Genomic DNA, 15,333 nt, shown 5'->3' with positions numbered 1-15,333 from the left:
GAGCCCACATTGAGATTGAGTTCCTGGACAGCAGTTTCAGGTTTCCTTGTAACTCCATGTTAGAGGTCCTCGGACACAAGGAAGGAAAGAAACCTCTTCAAATAATTTCCCCTTAAAGGTTTGAGAACCTACACCGAAAATAAGGAGCAGTGAAGAGGCAATTTGTTAAACACAGCCTCTGAAAACAACTGGAGCACACACTAACCCTCCTCACTGTAATTTAGCCTGCATTATGGTCCCCACCCAGGAACACAGCCACGGCAAAGGGCTGGGAGCTGTGATTGTTTCCCACTCCCACAGAATGAGTGTCAGTGGAAAATACAGGAGAACTGCACAGCTCCAGCTCCCTGCCCTGTGTCCATGAGCAGGGAAGGCTGCATGCAGCTCTGCTCATCACACATTGCCAAACTCCTCTGGCTCTGTGCTACCCCTTACAAAACTCTCAAGTATCCTACTCAGGAGCGCTTTTATGTGCACTCATTTTAAAATTCAACTGGCTTAAATATTTCTGGAGTCTATTGTAAAATAAATACCACAAAGTCTAAATTTCTTGATTATAGCTGGGCCTGGCTAGAACACAAGAATTCCATTTTGCCTTTTTTTTTTTTTCTTTCAGATTTCAGCACTTGATTTTGTTCCAAAGCAGAGCATAACTTCCAAAATTCAAGAAGCGACAGATAAAATGTGGGAGACCAAAGTTCAAGCCCCTGGTCTGCATCAGGCAAAAATCCCTTACCATCAATATGTCCTAATAATTCTCATCCCCTTTTTAAGTTTTAAACAGAAATTTCATTTCTCAAGCCTCGAGAAACTTCCCCAAAAATAGCTGCATTAAGACAGATAGTAGCTGTGAAAGGTTCCTGTTCATTCAGCATTTTCCATTCAAGGAATGGCTGCTGGAAAGCTCCCAAGCAACTTGAATTGCAGCATCCTTTTTCAATATGTCTGAGTTTTCCAGCAGCGTGTTAAACACCCACAGACAAGCAGGCCCTTATTGTTATTTAATATTTCATGTTATTCAGATTACAGCAATTAAATAAGATGTCTCAAGACACTTTGGGCAACCCAAGTGAACCAACACTCAGTGACCTCATTTTTTGGCCAATTTGTTGACTACAGGTCCCCCTAAATCCAGCTATTTAGTTCTAACAGGAATTAAAACTCTCCCCAGCAGATGGTTTCAACCCAAGAGGGCTCCCTAACTAGGTAGGACCCTAAAACATGGGCACCTTGCCTTGATAAGCCCTGCAAAATGATGCCTCAGGTTTTAGCTTTTATATTTTTCACATTCTGTGCTGCTTTAGTGTAGTGGAACAAAATAGCTGTAAAATAGGCCTCAGTAACTGCAATGCTGTTTCAGAAAACAGCAGTCTTTAAAGATAAGACAAAAATGTGGTATCACCATAATCCTGTGTGGGTAAGCATCTCAAACTCTTCACTGTGAAGTATTCCTGCATTATTCATTCTGAGAGGGACAGTAACCCAAGATAAAGCCTTTTTCCTCTTCTTATGAAAGCTTCCTTACATTTTCTTACCTGGGCTGCCCTTTCAAAAAATTCAATAAGCAAGAAAATGTTTTTCCCTTATATATTTTAGGATTCTTCTTTACCAGCTCCAAACCAAACAGGCACAGTGTGAATTCCTCAGGAAGAGGGGCATTATATGCAATAATATTGCTCACACAGGGGCTGGGAACTAGAGCCCACAATGCCTCATATATCCAGACTTTCATGATGTCACACCCCTGCAAAACCCATTACACTCAGGAAGGTGCAATATCACCTAATGTTTATATGGCTGTTATTTTTAAATGGTATTTTTAAATCCAATACAGTTTTCAAATCTTTATCTGGATGATGTGTGAATTAATGGAAATAACAGTAACCTAACTATTGCCAGCTCCAAACATGCAGCTGATACTCCCCAAGGGCTGAGTGCTGGTGCACACGTGGGTATGGGTGCTGGAAAATGCACTTCAGTTCACATTCATCCTTCCACCAGCCAGGCCTTACTCCCTGCAACTGGAAATCCACCTCAGATCTTAAAGAAAACCAACACTTTTTCTCTCCTAAGCAGCAGGTATGGACTGCTTGCTGCTTAGGAAAGAAAGTGTTGGTTTTCTTTTCCACAGCGGCTATAAAGCCATTTATTGCACACAGCTCTCACTGACTTCACCGGCACTTTTGCATTTTTTAGTTAGAATGAGGAGAGATAATTTCTTTAAGGCAGAACAGCAACATTTCAACTATGCTCCTGCTCTATCCCCCTACACCCTCCTCCCAGTGAATCACCTCCAAAAAATGCTTACATTCCACCAACATGAGAGAAAGAAGCATGACTCTTCTGAACAAGGAACACACTGAAGCCAATCTCATTTCTTTTCATTATTTATGTTCACTTTCCATACCATGGACAGAGACCTCCAGTTTTGGGTTTTCCTCAGCTGCTTTCTATTTGAAACACATTGCTGCCACAGGAGTCCCAGTACTACCAGCCCGGGAAAACAATGGAATTCCCTGCAATCTTATCTAAAGGACAGCTGCTAAACTGAGTGATAGCATTCCCCATCCCCCAACACCTTGAAAGAGCTGATACAACACTGCAGAAATACTTTCTCATTTCCTCAGAGCACAGTTTCTAGAGATTGAAAATGAAGCAAGGCCTCTTTCTAGGAATATCTGAAAAGACACCAGGTTTCATTCAAATACAATTTTGTAAGAAAATACCTGACATGTTCTTAAATGTCAGGAATACTTCATTTCCTCCCTGAAATTTTATACAAAATTTAACAAGAAATGAAGGAGGCTTCTGGTGCAGCTCTGAATGTATCATACAGAATGCGGCCACCCAGATGAAATAAAAGCAGCCAAAGGAAAGAATAAAAACAAGGAATCTCTCATAAAGAAAGTAAAAGGAGTGCCCAGAGAGGACAAAGGTGAAGAGGCAAAGCTAATCTGCAAGGAGTAGGTCAGGCTGAGCAACAAGAAATGCAGTATGTCCAGCCTGGAAAACAAAGGTTGACAGAAAAGCTGGAGTGCTTCCTTTCACTGACCGTGCCAAAACCCTTTCTAAAACATGGCTTTTAGATCCCTTCCTACCTCAGCTCCACAAACCCTCTCCCATGAACTTCTCTTCAATCCCCCTGACTAAATACACAGAAGGACAATGGCACTACTCTTGCTGTAAAAGGTCAGGATAAGTCTCTACCACCTTTATTGTTTTAATTTCCATCTGAAGTCACATTACAGCTGTCCCTCCTCCTCACTATTTTTTAAGAGCATTAAGGAGCAGCTGATACAGAAAGAGGTTTGTGAATGAATTCTGAGCCAAACTGTTTAAGCCTACTTCCCTAAACATCATACCCTAAAATATACTCCCCCCACAAAGGGGAATACACCATATCCTCTTTCTGCTTGGCTACCTGAGAATGGACTTCTCTGCCAAGCCTGGTGAGCACAGCACAGAGCAGGGCAAGCAGGAGCTCTCCTGAGGCTCTGCAGCTGACAGGAATTCCTACCTGCCGTGAGAACACAGCATTTCCATGGAACTGCTCCTCTCAGAGCACAGCTGGTGTGCAGAGACTGGAACCTCAGTTTCCCACATCCCAAGACAGATGGGATTGAACTACCAAGACAGCCTCTCCCCTCTGTGCTTCAGGTACTATTGGATCCCATGAAGAGAACACTCCCAGCAGGACCCAGCACTGCAGAATCTCACAGCAGCTCAGGGAATTCAGCTAGGATGTGGGAAATCTACCTTCAACTCCCTACTTACCTGATTTAAAGCCTGATCTTGAAACTGAAATCCCTCAGGAGGTCAGTGCTGTTATCACATGGGCATACAGACTGTCTTTTTCCCCTCCTCTTTGTTCCAAAAGTTATCACCTGGGTTATAAAAGGCTGATGGGTCAGAAAAATGAGTGAGAAACACAGAAAAAGAAAGGATGTGTGGGGAATGTTGTAAAAGAGAAAGGGAGAGAGGAAAGAGAAGTGAAATGAGAGAAACAGAAGAACAGACAATTAGAAAGGCAGAGAGATGCGAAGGGGAAAATGCAGCTACAACTTGGTCCTCAAGTTTATAAATTGATTTCCACCAAATCTGTCATCACAAGCAAATTACTGTAACTGAACCAAAGAGCAGAAAACATGCCTTCCTTAGCTTTTAGCCTTCAGTATTTTGAAATACCAACACTCTCCCTTGTAATTCACCATCTCCTAAGACTTCCCTCAATCTCCCTCCTTCCCACATTCTGCGCCAAATCTTCCTCATTTCTTTTTGCACTCCAATTGATCCATTCTTTTGGCCAACACCCCAACATCTGGGACACAGAGTTCAAGCCATATTTACCTTTGATTTGACACATTTACATAACAGGAACAAGACTAACTCCAGCTCACTCTAACCTACAGCTCTGTAGATGACAAGAGGAAGTTACTGCACAACCTGTTAGCACCAACAGGAACTCTGACTCTCTGAAGCTCTAACGTGGCCAGCACTCCCCTTGGCAGAATTTTAAGATGCACCTCAAGCCTCAGAAGAGTGACTTAATTTGCACCACCTCTGTCTTACCTCAAAAGGCAGCATGACTGGCGGCGGTGGCTTTTTCAGCTCCTCACATTTTCTCTTTTTGCATATCCGGTGGCTGGTTTTGCGCTTCCTGCAGCAGCTGCACTCCTCGCAGTTGGTTTTGCGCAGACAGGGCTCGCACACCCCACACCGCCTCCGCTTCTTCTTCTCCAGCATGGGGAGCAGAGATGAGTATGGAAGAGGGTAATCACCAGCTGGATTTTTAACAGAGTATGGCCCTGAGGCCTCAGCTGCCTCAGTGCTGGTGTTCACGTTGTTGTCCTGAACCAAATTCAAGCTTGCTCCGACACTTCCCAGCTGTGATGAATAATCATTATGCTGCAGTCTTGAGTCAGCTGGCAAATCTGCATTTATGGCTTTTGCTGAGGCAAGAGCAGAGATTTCCATGCTTGAAGGCAACTCTGAAACAAAACCTGCAGAGAATTGTCCAGAGCTTTCAGCAGAGATTTTATCAACTGTGCTTCTTCCTAAATCTGAAGATAAAGTGGGGACATACCCTGAATTCAAAATTAATGTCTCTGCATCAATACATTTAACAAGCTGTTCAATGTCCTCTACTTCAAGGTTGTTTAAAGAGGTATTGGAGACTGGTTCACATACTCTAAATATGTTCTTTGTGTCAAATTCTGAATTCTCTTTTGTAAAGCTCAAATCTGAATTTGAATCAAGTTCTCTGTGAATGGGTACAAAATCCACAACCAGTTTCATGGGGTACTCTGCAAGTGAGCTCGCACCTTCAAAATGTAAAAGCAAATTGGATTCAGAGGCAGCTACAGAACTGGAATTTGAACCAATGTCTTTATTCTCAGATTCCAAACCCCAGCCTGCCTTCAAGCAGGAATCTGCCAGAGACCTTGCATCTTGTAATAAATGTTCTTGAGAGTTAAACTCAGAGGTAACTAGAGATGCAGAATGCAAGCCTTGCTCTTGGCTAGGTAGCACCATGTCCAACCCCGCTCCAATGTGGAATTTGGCAAGTGTGACTGACTCTATCAGCACTGCAGAGCTGAGGCCTGAGGTATCAACAGAGCCAGAGTCAGGTTCTGTACTGTTGGGCACCACACTGAAGGGAGCCTCTGCAAGCACCTTTGAGTTTGATTCAGAGGCAATTCCAGAGTCAGAAGGAGAAGATGGAAGCACCAGGGCAGCACTTTCAACAAATGCTTCAGCCAAACTACCTGTATCAAGGTCACTGAGTATCTGCTCACAGGGCAGGTCTTCAAGCTTAGCTTTCAGCTCTGAAGCTTCTGTACCATCATCAGTTAGGTGAGTGTTTGGAATGGAGTCACCTGTTTCAGATATTTCTGCCTCCTGATGCTGGCTGGCACATGGGACAACAGGCTCCTCCTCACCTGCACCACACAGCCAGCCCTCCACAGGCAGAGCAGCTAACTCCTCTTGAGCTACACCTTCTTTCAAAGCTATTTCATCATTTTTCTCTTCTACTACTGCCAGGGCATCTTGTTCATGTTTTTCCTTTGTTTCCAGCCTTTTTTGTGCTGCAGCTTTCCTGGGCTTTGCAGTTATTGGAGTTTGGGCCAAGCTTCTGGAGAAGGATCGGTTCCGGAGAGCCATGGTGAAGCCGTTGATGCTGAAAGAATCCTGGCTGTGGAAGAGGATACTATCAGCCTTCTCCAAACTCACCCAAGAGGCTCCAGACAAGGTTACATTGCTCCTGAGAAGTCTACCTGAAGAGCTCATGATTGGTTTCTTTTCTTGCTGTTTTTTCTTAACATCTTTTTCTTGCACTGGCTTTTTACCTTTTCCAGAACTAACAGCTTTTGTGGAAGCCTTTGTGCTTTTCTTTCTCACTTGGCTAGATTTCTTTTTGCCCTGGTTAGTTTTCCTTTTGCCAAACTCTTCTTTTTTGGCTGATCTGGAAGGCCTGGCATGGTGAGCCATGTCTGTGGAGCAGGAGCAATGTCAAGAGGAGAGATGGAAAAAAATCATGAGCTCTTGAGAGACCTCTTCGGTAGGAAACTGCATACTCCCATTGCTGCCTTCTGTGCTCATACAATGCCAACTCTGAAACAGAAAAAGATACAAAACAGCATTAATAGACTTCTAATTAAAAAAAGGTGCACATATATTCAGCTGACCATTTTTAATATTTAAAAATACAGAAGTAGAATCAGAAATAGCAGTGTTGAGTGTTATGCTGCACAAATGCTTTTAAAATATTAGCATACTATAAAATAAAAAGCTTGTCTAAAGACCTGTAACACAAATAAAAAAGCAAACTGAACTCAAATGACCAGGCAACATCACATATTTACTATTTTATGTCAGCACTAAAAAGTTTGAGTTTCCTCAATTTTATTAACAGTTCATTAACCAATACACTTCCCCTGAGTAAGGAGAAGTTAATATTTATCAGTGTAAGGACATTGAGGAACAAAAGAACAAAGCTGAGTTTATTTTTTGTGCATACTCAATCTGTCATCACAGGGCATCCATCATTCTTTCACCACCCACTGGCAGCCCACCATGGTGGATTTCCATATAAAATGGGATAAGTAAGTAGCTCCCCAAAGAGATCAACCTGTGATTTTTACAGGGGAACTGCACTAGGGAAGAATGATCTTTCCCAGCGTTACCTTCCTCAATACCTTCACAATGTATTACATTCCAGCCTTTCATTCCATACTGTGCCTATACCATGTTTTATGCAAGGCAGATGTCTCTGCTTCATCACTAAGACTTAACTTACCTTCAAAAAACCCCCATGTATCTGTCCCAAGCTTTTGTCCCCAGTCACAACTGCAATGCACAGGTCCCCCAACTCCCCAGACAAACTGAATCATCTCCAAACATACAACAAAACCAGCGCCCACCCAACACACCATGAACAGGCTGAATCTATAGCATCCCTCCTCCACAGCAACACTCCCGGCCTGGAGGGACTAAGCAGACACGTGCAGCTGTTTATAGTCGTGGCTGAAGCTTCAAAGGTCACACAAGACACCTGAACAGCTCCCACAGAAGCTCTCTATAAAAGCTGGGTCAGACAGTGAAACAGTAAAACAAACACAACACTGAAAGGAAGGTAACCCGAGTGCTCTCCTGCCCCTGGAGGCACAGGGGGGAAGGGGACATGGCCATCAGAAATCCCTCCATGAATCAGAAAGGGCATCACAGCAGCAGGCCCATGGAATAGCTGTTGGCAGCCTGCAAAAGCCTCCCCAGTGTCTTGGGGCCGTGACAGACTGGGATCTCACTCCAAAGGATGGCCTGGAGGGCTGCAGGACCAGCTGGAAGCAAGCAGCAGGCACATCTGCAGCCATGGCAGAGGCAGGAGAAGAAACCTGAGCTACCTCCAGAGCCCACAGCCAGGAGACCAAGGAAGAAAGCAAGCCATCAACAAAGACCAGGCAACACAGCAATGTGTGAATCAGGAGGGGCACTGAAGTGACAAAGTCTTTTCTCTTTATCAGCCCTAAAACAGGAACAGAATGACCAGAGAACACAGGAGGCCTGCAGTGGAAACAGCGAGTGGATTTTTGAGAATGCTGCATGCGAGTGATGCTTTGCTCATATTGTTTGCTTACACAAGCAGCTGTTCCTGTGCAAGTTCAGGAAGCATCACCATCAAAATTATCAATCAGAAGCTTAATTTCTAACAATGTGGTAACTTTTTAAATCATTACTACAACTACATTATAATGTCTTTATGTGCATTTGACAGGGATAGGACACGGGGTAATAGCTTCAAGGTGAAGGAGGGCAAGTTCTCAGATACCAGAAAGAAGCTGTTCCCTGTGAGGAGGTGAGGCCCTGGCACAGGGTCTGCCCCAGCATCCCTGCAAGTGTCCCAGGCCAGCTTGGATGGGGCTTCCACCACCTGGGCTGGTGGAAGTGTCCCTGCCCATGGCAGGGACGTGGAATGAGATGGGCTTTAAGGTCCCTTCCCACTCAAACCCTTCTGCAATTGCATAATTTGAAAATTGCAAAATAATTGCTTCAGGACTGAAGAGGCAAGATCATCCTGAAATTCTTTGGTTGGTTCTGTCATTTAAAAAAAAATTAATACAGAGAAACACAAGAAACACACCTGTCTGACAAGAATGTAGAAAACTATCAATGCCAAAGCATTGCTTCTCTTCAGGGCCAAATTTACAGAGGCTACGAACAGAGTGGTTCAATACTTCCCTTTTTTTTTGCTAAAAATGAATGGTGATATTCATAGGAAATTGCCTGGCTATAAATGCTGCATTATAAAAGATGGCCAAGACTTTGTCTGACTCAGAGGTGACAATACAGGGTCACAAGAACATCAACACTTTAATCTATTTTGTTTCATTTTTGTCACAGGAGTCACTTTAGGTTTTTCAGAAGAGATCTGAATAGACCCCCAAAGGAAATTTTTTGGGGGGTAGGGGTGGATGCTTCACTTTAGTTATATTTGTCTGGGACTTGGAGTACCTAACCTGCAAGATCATCTTACAGTCTCAGGCAAAATGGTTGTTAGCAAGAGATCTCTGCCCCCCTTAAAAATGCCCCCCTTGAATGCCAGTCTGCCAAAACCACCTTAACTGCTCCCTAAAAACTGTCCTGACATTTTAAATAACCTGTCCTGTAAGTTACATGGCTATTTTTTGTGTCCCCTTCCACAGCTAGCACCAGAGTATTGGGTAGCTGCAAGGTTGGTTTTCAAGTTTTGTTTCCTGTAACATGAGGAAATATTTTACCTTCCCTTTTCCATTGAAAGCACTGGCAAGGACTGTTGAGATCTGCAGCAGTTACAAATCATCTCATGCTGCTTCTAAAGGACAACAAATGGCTGTACCACGTTGCTCATATTTCACAACAAGGAATTCATTATATTTCCAAAACATCTAAGTAGACTCAACAGGATTACAAAACATAAACCTCACAGGGCAATATGATAACTTGTCAGTTTTCTATCATCCTGGAGAGAAACAAATTTATTCAATGCTTTCTTCTGAAAGCCCAACCAGGTGAGACCTGCCATGCATCCCCAGGATGTAAAAGGGGCAATGGGTGGCAGGAGGCTTTGCAGGGAACTGCCCTAGATAATATCAGTGCATCCTGAAGCTGTTTCTTGAGGCAGCTTATCTCTCCTAATCCATGTGCAAAGCTGAAAGCTGGGTTTAAGGCCAGTTGCTTAAGTTTTGCTCATTCGTGGTAATAAATCTGGAACAATTCTACTGACTGCTATAATCCTCAACAAACACTGCTAGAAAAGCTAATCGAAGAATAAATCTTCTAGTCCTGTCTCCTCTCAAAATTCCAAACAATTATAATGAGAATTCTACTTACAAAGTAATTAAGAAATTTAACCCTGTACTGTCAGAACGCCTTCAGAAAAAAACAAAACCAAAACCAACAAGCCCCCGACCAAAAAAACAAAACACAAACCCACCCACAATGTTTCACTTTACACAAATGGGCAAAAAAAAAGATAAATTTTCACTCTAGAGACTGCGTCAATCAAGATTCTGTTACATAACTTGATTCTTGTTGGATGATGGCAGGGGAAAAAGAAAGATATTAGAAGATGTGTCCTCATAAAAAATGATGGCAGTTTTTTATGGTGTTGTGAAAAATGGCGAGTGACCCCTGAACAAACAGAGCAGTATAGGGGAAAAAAGACACAGTCACTAGTTTCACCAGTCATCTGGTTTCACTACAGTCAGATGTACTTAAGCACATTTTGTTTCAGTGTTTAGGTATCTTTTAAAAAGCCCCCTGAGATTTGCCCTTAGGAGAAACAGATCTGGAGGTTTTCATAGGAGGCACTCAGTAACATGCAGGTCCCAAGCAATAAGGGCCACAATGTGACTAAGCTGTCACACCAGCTCAGATGCACAATTTAGAAGTCAAAACCACCTCATCTTCTGGCAGCAAATGCTCTAGAGAAAGATGCAAGAGACACCAGAGAAAAAAAATCTGGCCCTCAGGTGCAGAAGCATGTCACATATCTGCAGATTCCTCCCAGCTCAGCAAAGCCAGCCTGCTTTCCAATCTGGCCTAGTTCCACTCATTGCTCTGTAGAACACTTTGTATATGAAAAGAAGGGAAATGGGTTAGGAGGGGAGAATCAGCTTCAATTTTCCCTTTCCCCCTTCTTTAATCCTTGAATACACATTTGGCCTTGGGTAAGAAACAAAGCCAACACTTCTGCCATGTCAGTACCATGAGTGACTTCATGCACAGAGGCCTCCCCACTCCATTCTCCTCCACAGAGGTTTTCTGCTCTGTGTTACAGGACCGTGCCATTCTTCAGCAGCTGGACATATTCCATCTACACAGATGAAACTCTGGCTCAAGGTAACACTTGCCAGTAGCACAGGAATGTGGGACAGGCACTGCAGGATGCCACCTCAGCCTCACAGACAAAGGCACACAAAGCACAGTCCTCTGCTCACTGATCAGCAACACAGGATGGAGCTGAGCAGACCAAGGCCTTCATCCTAAATTTCCGTCCTTGCTGGCCCCAGAAGCCACCTCTGTGTGTGGAGGATGAGGCAGAGCTGCCACCCCACTGCATAAGGAGCTGAAATAGGCCCACTCCATGAATCCAGCAGGAGATGGCCATGGGCAGCAGTGTGCAATGCCTTCATGCACCTTGGAGCCTCCACAGTGAGTCACACAGATACAGAGATACCACAAAAAAATCCTCCTCCCAGAGCTCCCTCCTTTGGAGAAAGCTCTATTGGAACAATTAGGGGAAAAAACAACAACAAAAAAATACAACTGTGGCAAGGAACCGCACATGCCTAAACCACAAACCAGATTAAGGCTCAGACAAACAACTTGAAGCAAAAATCAACTGTGAAGACTCACACCACATGTGCACTATCCTCCCTCCAGCCAGGCAGCAGCATGGGCTTACTTTAACCTAGGTGCAGTCAGCCAAGCACTGACCTTCACAGGGGGAATGCTAAATGTAAAAACACACCAAGGAATTTCTAAAGGCTCATCAAAGAAAACTCCATCCACCAGAACCCCCCAGATACATCTGAATACAAAAAAGAAAGCAAACCAAACCAAACACCCTGGCTCATCATATGCCTCTCTAATTCTGCATTTATGCTGTTTAAAGCACTTAATTTCTTTTTGATAATATGACTACATTCTTCAGGGGGTTTGCCTTTTCTTAAAAACAAAAAAACACACAAAAACTCCCACCCCCGTTAACTGAATCACCTTATCTCAAACTCAGCTAAAAGAAGGGGGAGGTGGAGGGAAGAACCTTCAGGCAAAGATTAAGCCTGGAAAATTTCAGCCTGAAAGGTGTTTTGAAATTTTAACTATCTCAAAACAGAAAGCAGGATGGAAGTGCTTAGGCCAGCTTCAACAGCCACGGGTACCATGCCAGTCATAATAAAACACCATTAGTGAAGATTTTAAATTAGTACACAGTGAATTAGGTCTTACAGAAACTGTGAATATCAAAGTTCCTTGGTACATCTCACCTGGAGCTCTTCCCCATTTGCACAACCCAGTCTGCCCTTGTCTCCCCCAAGCACAACAAACTCTTTTCTTGAGGGACTGACCCTCATCCCAAGAGCAGCCACCACCCCTTGTGCTACCTCAAAAAAGCATAAACCAACTTTCTCCTCCTTTACAGTTAGGGTCGGCCAGGCTACCTACCCAGACCAACACTAAATGCTAAATTTTCCCAATTCAATCTGTTTTCGTAATACCTGACATAACAAAACCAGGGTAATTACACCACAGAATAGCTTTCTGCCTTTCCACAAGAGTACCTCAAAACTCACTGAGCACAGCCGGGGAGAACTACTACTATTTGGAATATTACTATTATTATTGTTTTCACAGGTTTTTCCATTGTCCTGAAAAATTAAAGAGACACCTCTGCCTTAGAAATCCACTCAGCCATGTTTAAACACCGAAAGCTGCGATCTTTGTCCATTTTGCCATTATTACACTGTAATTTCTAGAAGAAGAGCTCTTTAGACAGATGCTAAAGTGCCGGCCAGCTTGTTTACAGGAGCCGAGTCCCACTGCCTCACTGCGCTGACACTGGTGCGCTCACGCCCTGCTCCACATTGCCCTCTCCTCCTTAAAGGAGTCGCAATCTCACCACGCTGCCTAGGCCGGCATACAAGAGATGCGGGCTCCGTATCCCTTTAAATATCTTTGGGGTGCAGCAGGATGGGCCGGCGGAGGGCAGGACAGGCTGGGCACACAACTGGCGCGTCTCCTTTGACTGCTGCTGCTCCTGGGCCGGGATAAGGGCCGGCTGCTCCCTGCTGCTGCCCGGCCCTGCAGCCGTACCCAGGCAAGGTTAGCTGCTCCTGGCTCCCTGCAGCCGTACCCGGGCCAGGTTAGCTGCTCCTGCCTCCCAGTACCCGGGCAAGGTTTAGCTGCTCCTGGTTCCCAGTACCCGGGCAAGGTTAGCCGCTCCTGGCTCCCAGTACCCGGGCCAGGTTAGCTGCTCCTGCCTCCCAGTACCCGGGCAAGGTTAGCTGCTCCTGCCTCCCAACAGGCCAGGCCGCCGCCTCCTTTCTCCTCACCCATTCGAGGAACCTCATCCTTCTCCCCGGGCTCTTTCACGGGCACGGCAGGGAGCGTTCCCGCCAGCACCAAGCCTCCAGTTGCCATAAGAGCAGCAGGTCTCGTCCCCCGGCTCCAGGAGCAGCTGGACAAGCCCTCAGCGCCCCGGGGGCTACAGCCCTGCAGGGCTCCGGCTCTTCTGGCGCAGGCAGGCGGACCCCGGGGGAGGAAGGGGCCGGCAGGGCCCTCCTGGAGGGAGGCAGCGGCTCCTCGTGGCCCGGCCCCGCCGCTGGCCGTGCCTCCCCAGCGCCGGGAGCCCTCCCTGGGGCTGCAGACAATGGGGCCGAGCCCGGCGGCGGCGCTGGGGACCCGCAGCGCCCATCCGGACGCGCCCGGCTGCTCCCGCGGCACAGGCGGGGAGGAGCCGCGGGGACGCTGCCCCAGCCCCGCACAGCAGCGGCGGCACCTCCGCAGGGGGATGCTGCACAGCCCTCGCTCGCCGGGAGCGGGCTGCGGGGTTTTTCGGCTGCCCGGGGGCCCTACGGCCGGGCAGGGTCCCTTTTAATTGTTCCCTGTCCTCCACGCAGGCTGCAGGCAGTTTCTCTTGCCTGGCGGGTTTTTCCAGGCAGGCTCTGGCTGTTGCAGCTCCAGCACAGCCAGGGAGAGCGGACTCCTTCGTTTTTTCGGCCAACACGCTCCGTTTTGCATTTGAATAACCCCCAGGCTGCCTTCCTCCTCGGCTCGCAGCGGCCCGAGCCGCGGGGCTCCGAGCCCGGCCGCGGCGGTGCCTCTGCCTCCCCCTCCCCGCTCTCCCGAAGCTCAACTTTGCGACTAGCCAAGGGGATAAGAGAGAGGGGAGTGGAAAAGCAGAGGGATCCAAAAACAGGAAAGAAGAAAGGTGGGGTTCCGCGAGCAGAGGTCCCGCCGTTCCCCCTCCCGCCCGCAGCAGCCCCGGCAGCCGTCCCGCACACGTACCAGGGCTGCGGCGCGGCCAGCCCGCAGCTCTCGGCAAGGGGCGATGCCGGCATGGCTCGGAGCGGGGCGCGGGTCACGGCCCGGGCCGCCGCGGGCGGGCGGCTCCCATGGCGCGGCGAGCCCAGGCGCGGAGAGCAGCCCCGGGCCGCGAAACGTGCTCGGTGCTCCGGCGGCGGCGCCCCCGGCCGGACCCTCCGGGAGGGAGCGGGGAGGGGGCGGCCCGGCGGGGCGCTCGCCGCTCCGAGCCCTCTCGGCAGGCGGCAAAACGCGCCCTGGATCCCCGCGGCCGGAGCGGGATTCGCCGCCCCCCGCAGCCCACCCGCGGCCCCGGGGGACCCGGAGCGGCCCCGGGACACCGGTGCCCCCCGGGCTGCCCACGAGAGCCGCCGTGGGCGTGCCGGGCTGGTAACGCCGCGGGTTATTCAGTAACAGCAACAACATTAAATGACGGCAGTAAGAGAAAAGGTAAATTATCCCGATACTTGCGGAGGCTGTGCTTTGAGCCGCATACCCCCGGTCAGCCGCGGTGGTGGCACTCTATAAAATCACCCTTTTCTCTTTAGCCTGGGAGAGGGAAAGCCGGGCCAGCCGTGACAGGCGAGGGGCTCCCGGGGGCCAAACCCCCTTCCCCTTACATGTGCCATCCCGGAGGAGCTTCGAACACCAGCGTCCAGCAGGGCCCGGCCATCCCACGCGTGCATAAACGCTCCCAGAAGCATGGGGAACATGCTGGCTGAGAAGGAAGAGCGGCTGAGCCGCCCTCTCCCTCCTGCAAGGAGGTAAAACATTTCCCCATCCCCCACCTCATTCATTAAGAGCCACTGACGATATTTGCTGCTCCTGCCCAGAGGGAAACAAACGGGTGAGTAAAATGTTATGGAAAGAGGAGCAGTCAGTCCACTGACCGACTTCTTCCAGCCCTCATTATCACCAGAGCCTTTTGTGAAAAGCAGGCCACCAAATCTAACATCTCCTCAGACTGAAAAACAGATGTTGGAAATAGGATCTATGAAACAATGTACCCAAGCAGTACTTTTTTAGAAAGGCTTCATTATTATTAAGTCTGTAGCTGTTGCAATATAAAGCACTTCAAGTGTGAGCCAGCAGAGAGGCTTTTCTGCTGCACACAAGCAGAAAACACTCTCCACATCCACCCGTTCCTAGAGATGCTTTAAATGCCAGCGTTTTGCTGGTTTAAGTGCCATGTGATGAAGAAGAAGCACAGATCTGCACACTCCTTGTCACTGCTGCTCCTCAGTGATGGTGGGGAGGTGGCCTATCATCAAT

The 15,333-nt window shown here is 47.4% G+C and overlaps 1 protein-coding gene across 1 annotated transcript in view; it reads right to left on the bottom strand.

Moving 5' to 3' along the window:
- Positions 1 to 14,323, bottom strand: part of LOC141729649 (methylcytosine dioxygenase TET1-like) — a 31,681-nt gene extending 17,358 nt beyond the window's left edge. The window contains exons 1-3 of the mRNA XM_074544420.1: positions 14,047 to 14,323; positions 4,570 to 6,612; positions 3,775 to 3,899 (exon numbers count right to left, since the gene is read on the bottom strand). Coding sequence (XP_074400521.1) covers positions 3,780 to 3,899; positions 4,570 to 6,489 — 2,040 coding nt within the window. The 5' untranslated portion in view covers positions 6,490 to 6,612; positions 14,047 to 14,323 and the 3' untranslated portion in view covers positions 3,775 to 3,779. The remainder of the gene's footprint in view (positions 1 to 3,774; positions 3,900 to 4,569; positions 6,613 to 14,046) is intronic.
- Between the last annotated feature and the right edge of the window lie 1,010 nt (positions 14,324 to 15,333).

The sequence above is a fragment of the Zonotrichia albicollis genome, chromosome 7, assembly GCF_047830755.1.
Source record: "Zonotrichia albicollis isolate bZonAlb1 chromosome 7, bZonAlb1.hap1, whole genome shotgun sequence".
Classification (NCBI taxonomy): Eukaryota; Metazoa; Chordata; class Aves; order Passeriformes; family Passerellidae; genus Zonotrichia; species Zonotrichia albicollis.
The sequence above is the reverse complement of the archived record's forward strand: the minus strand, read 5'-3'. Positions and strand labels throughout refer to the sequence as shown.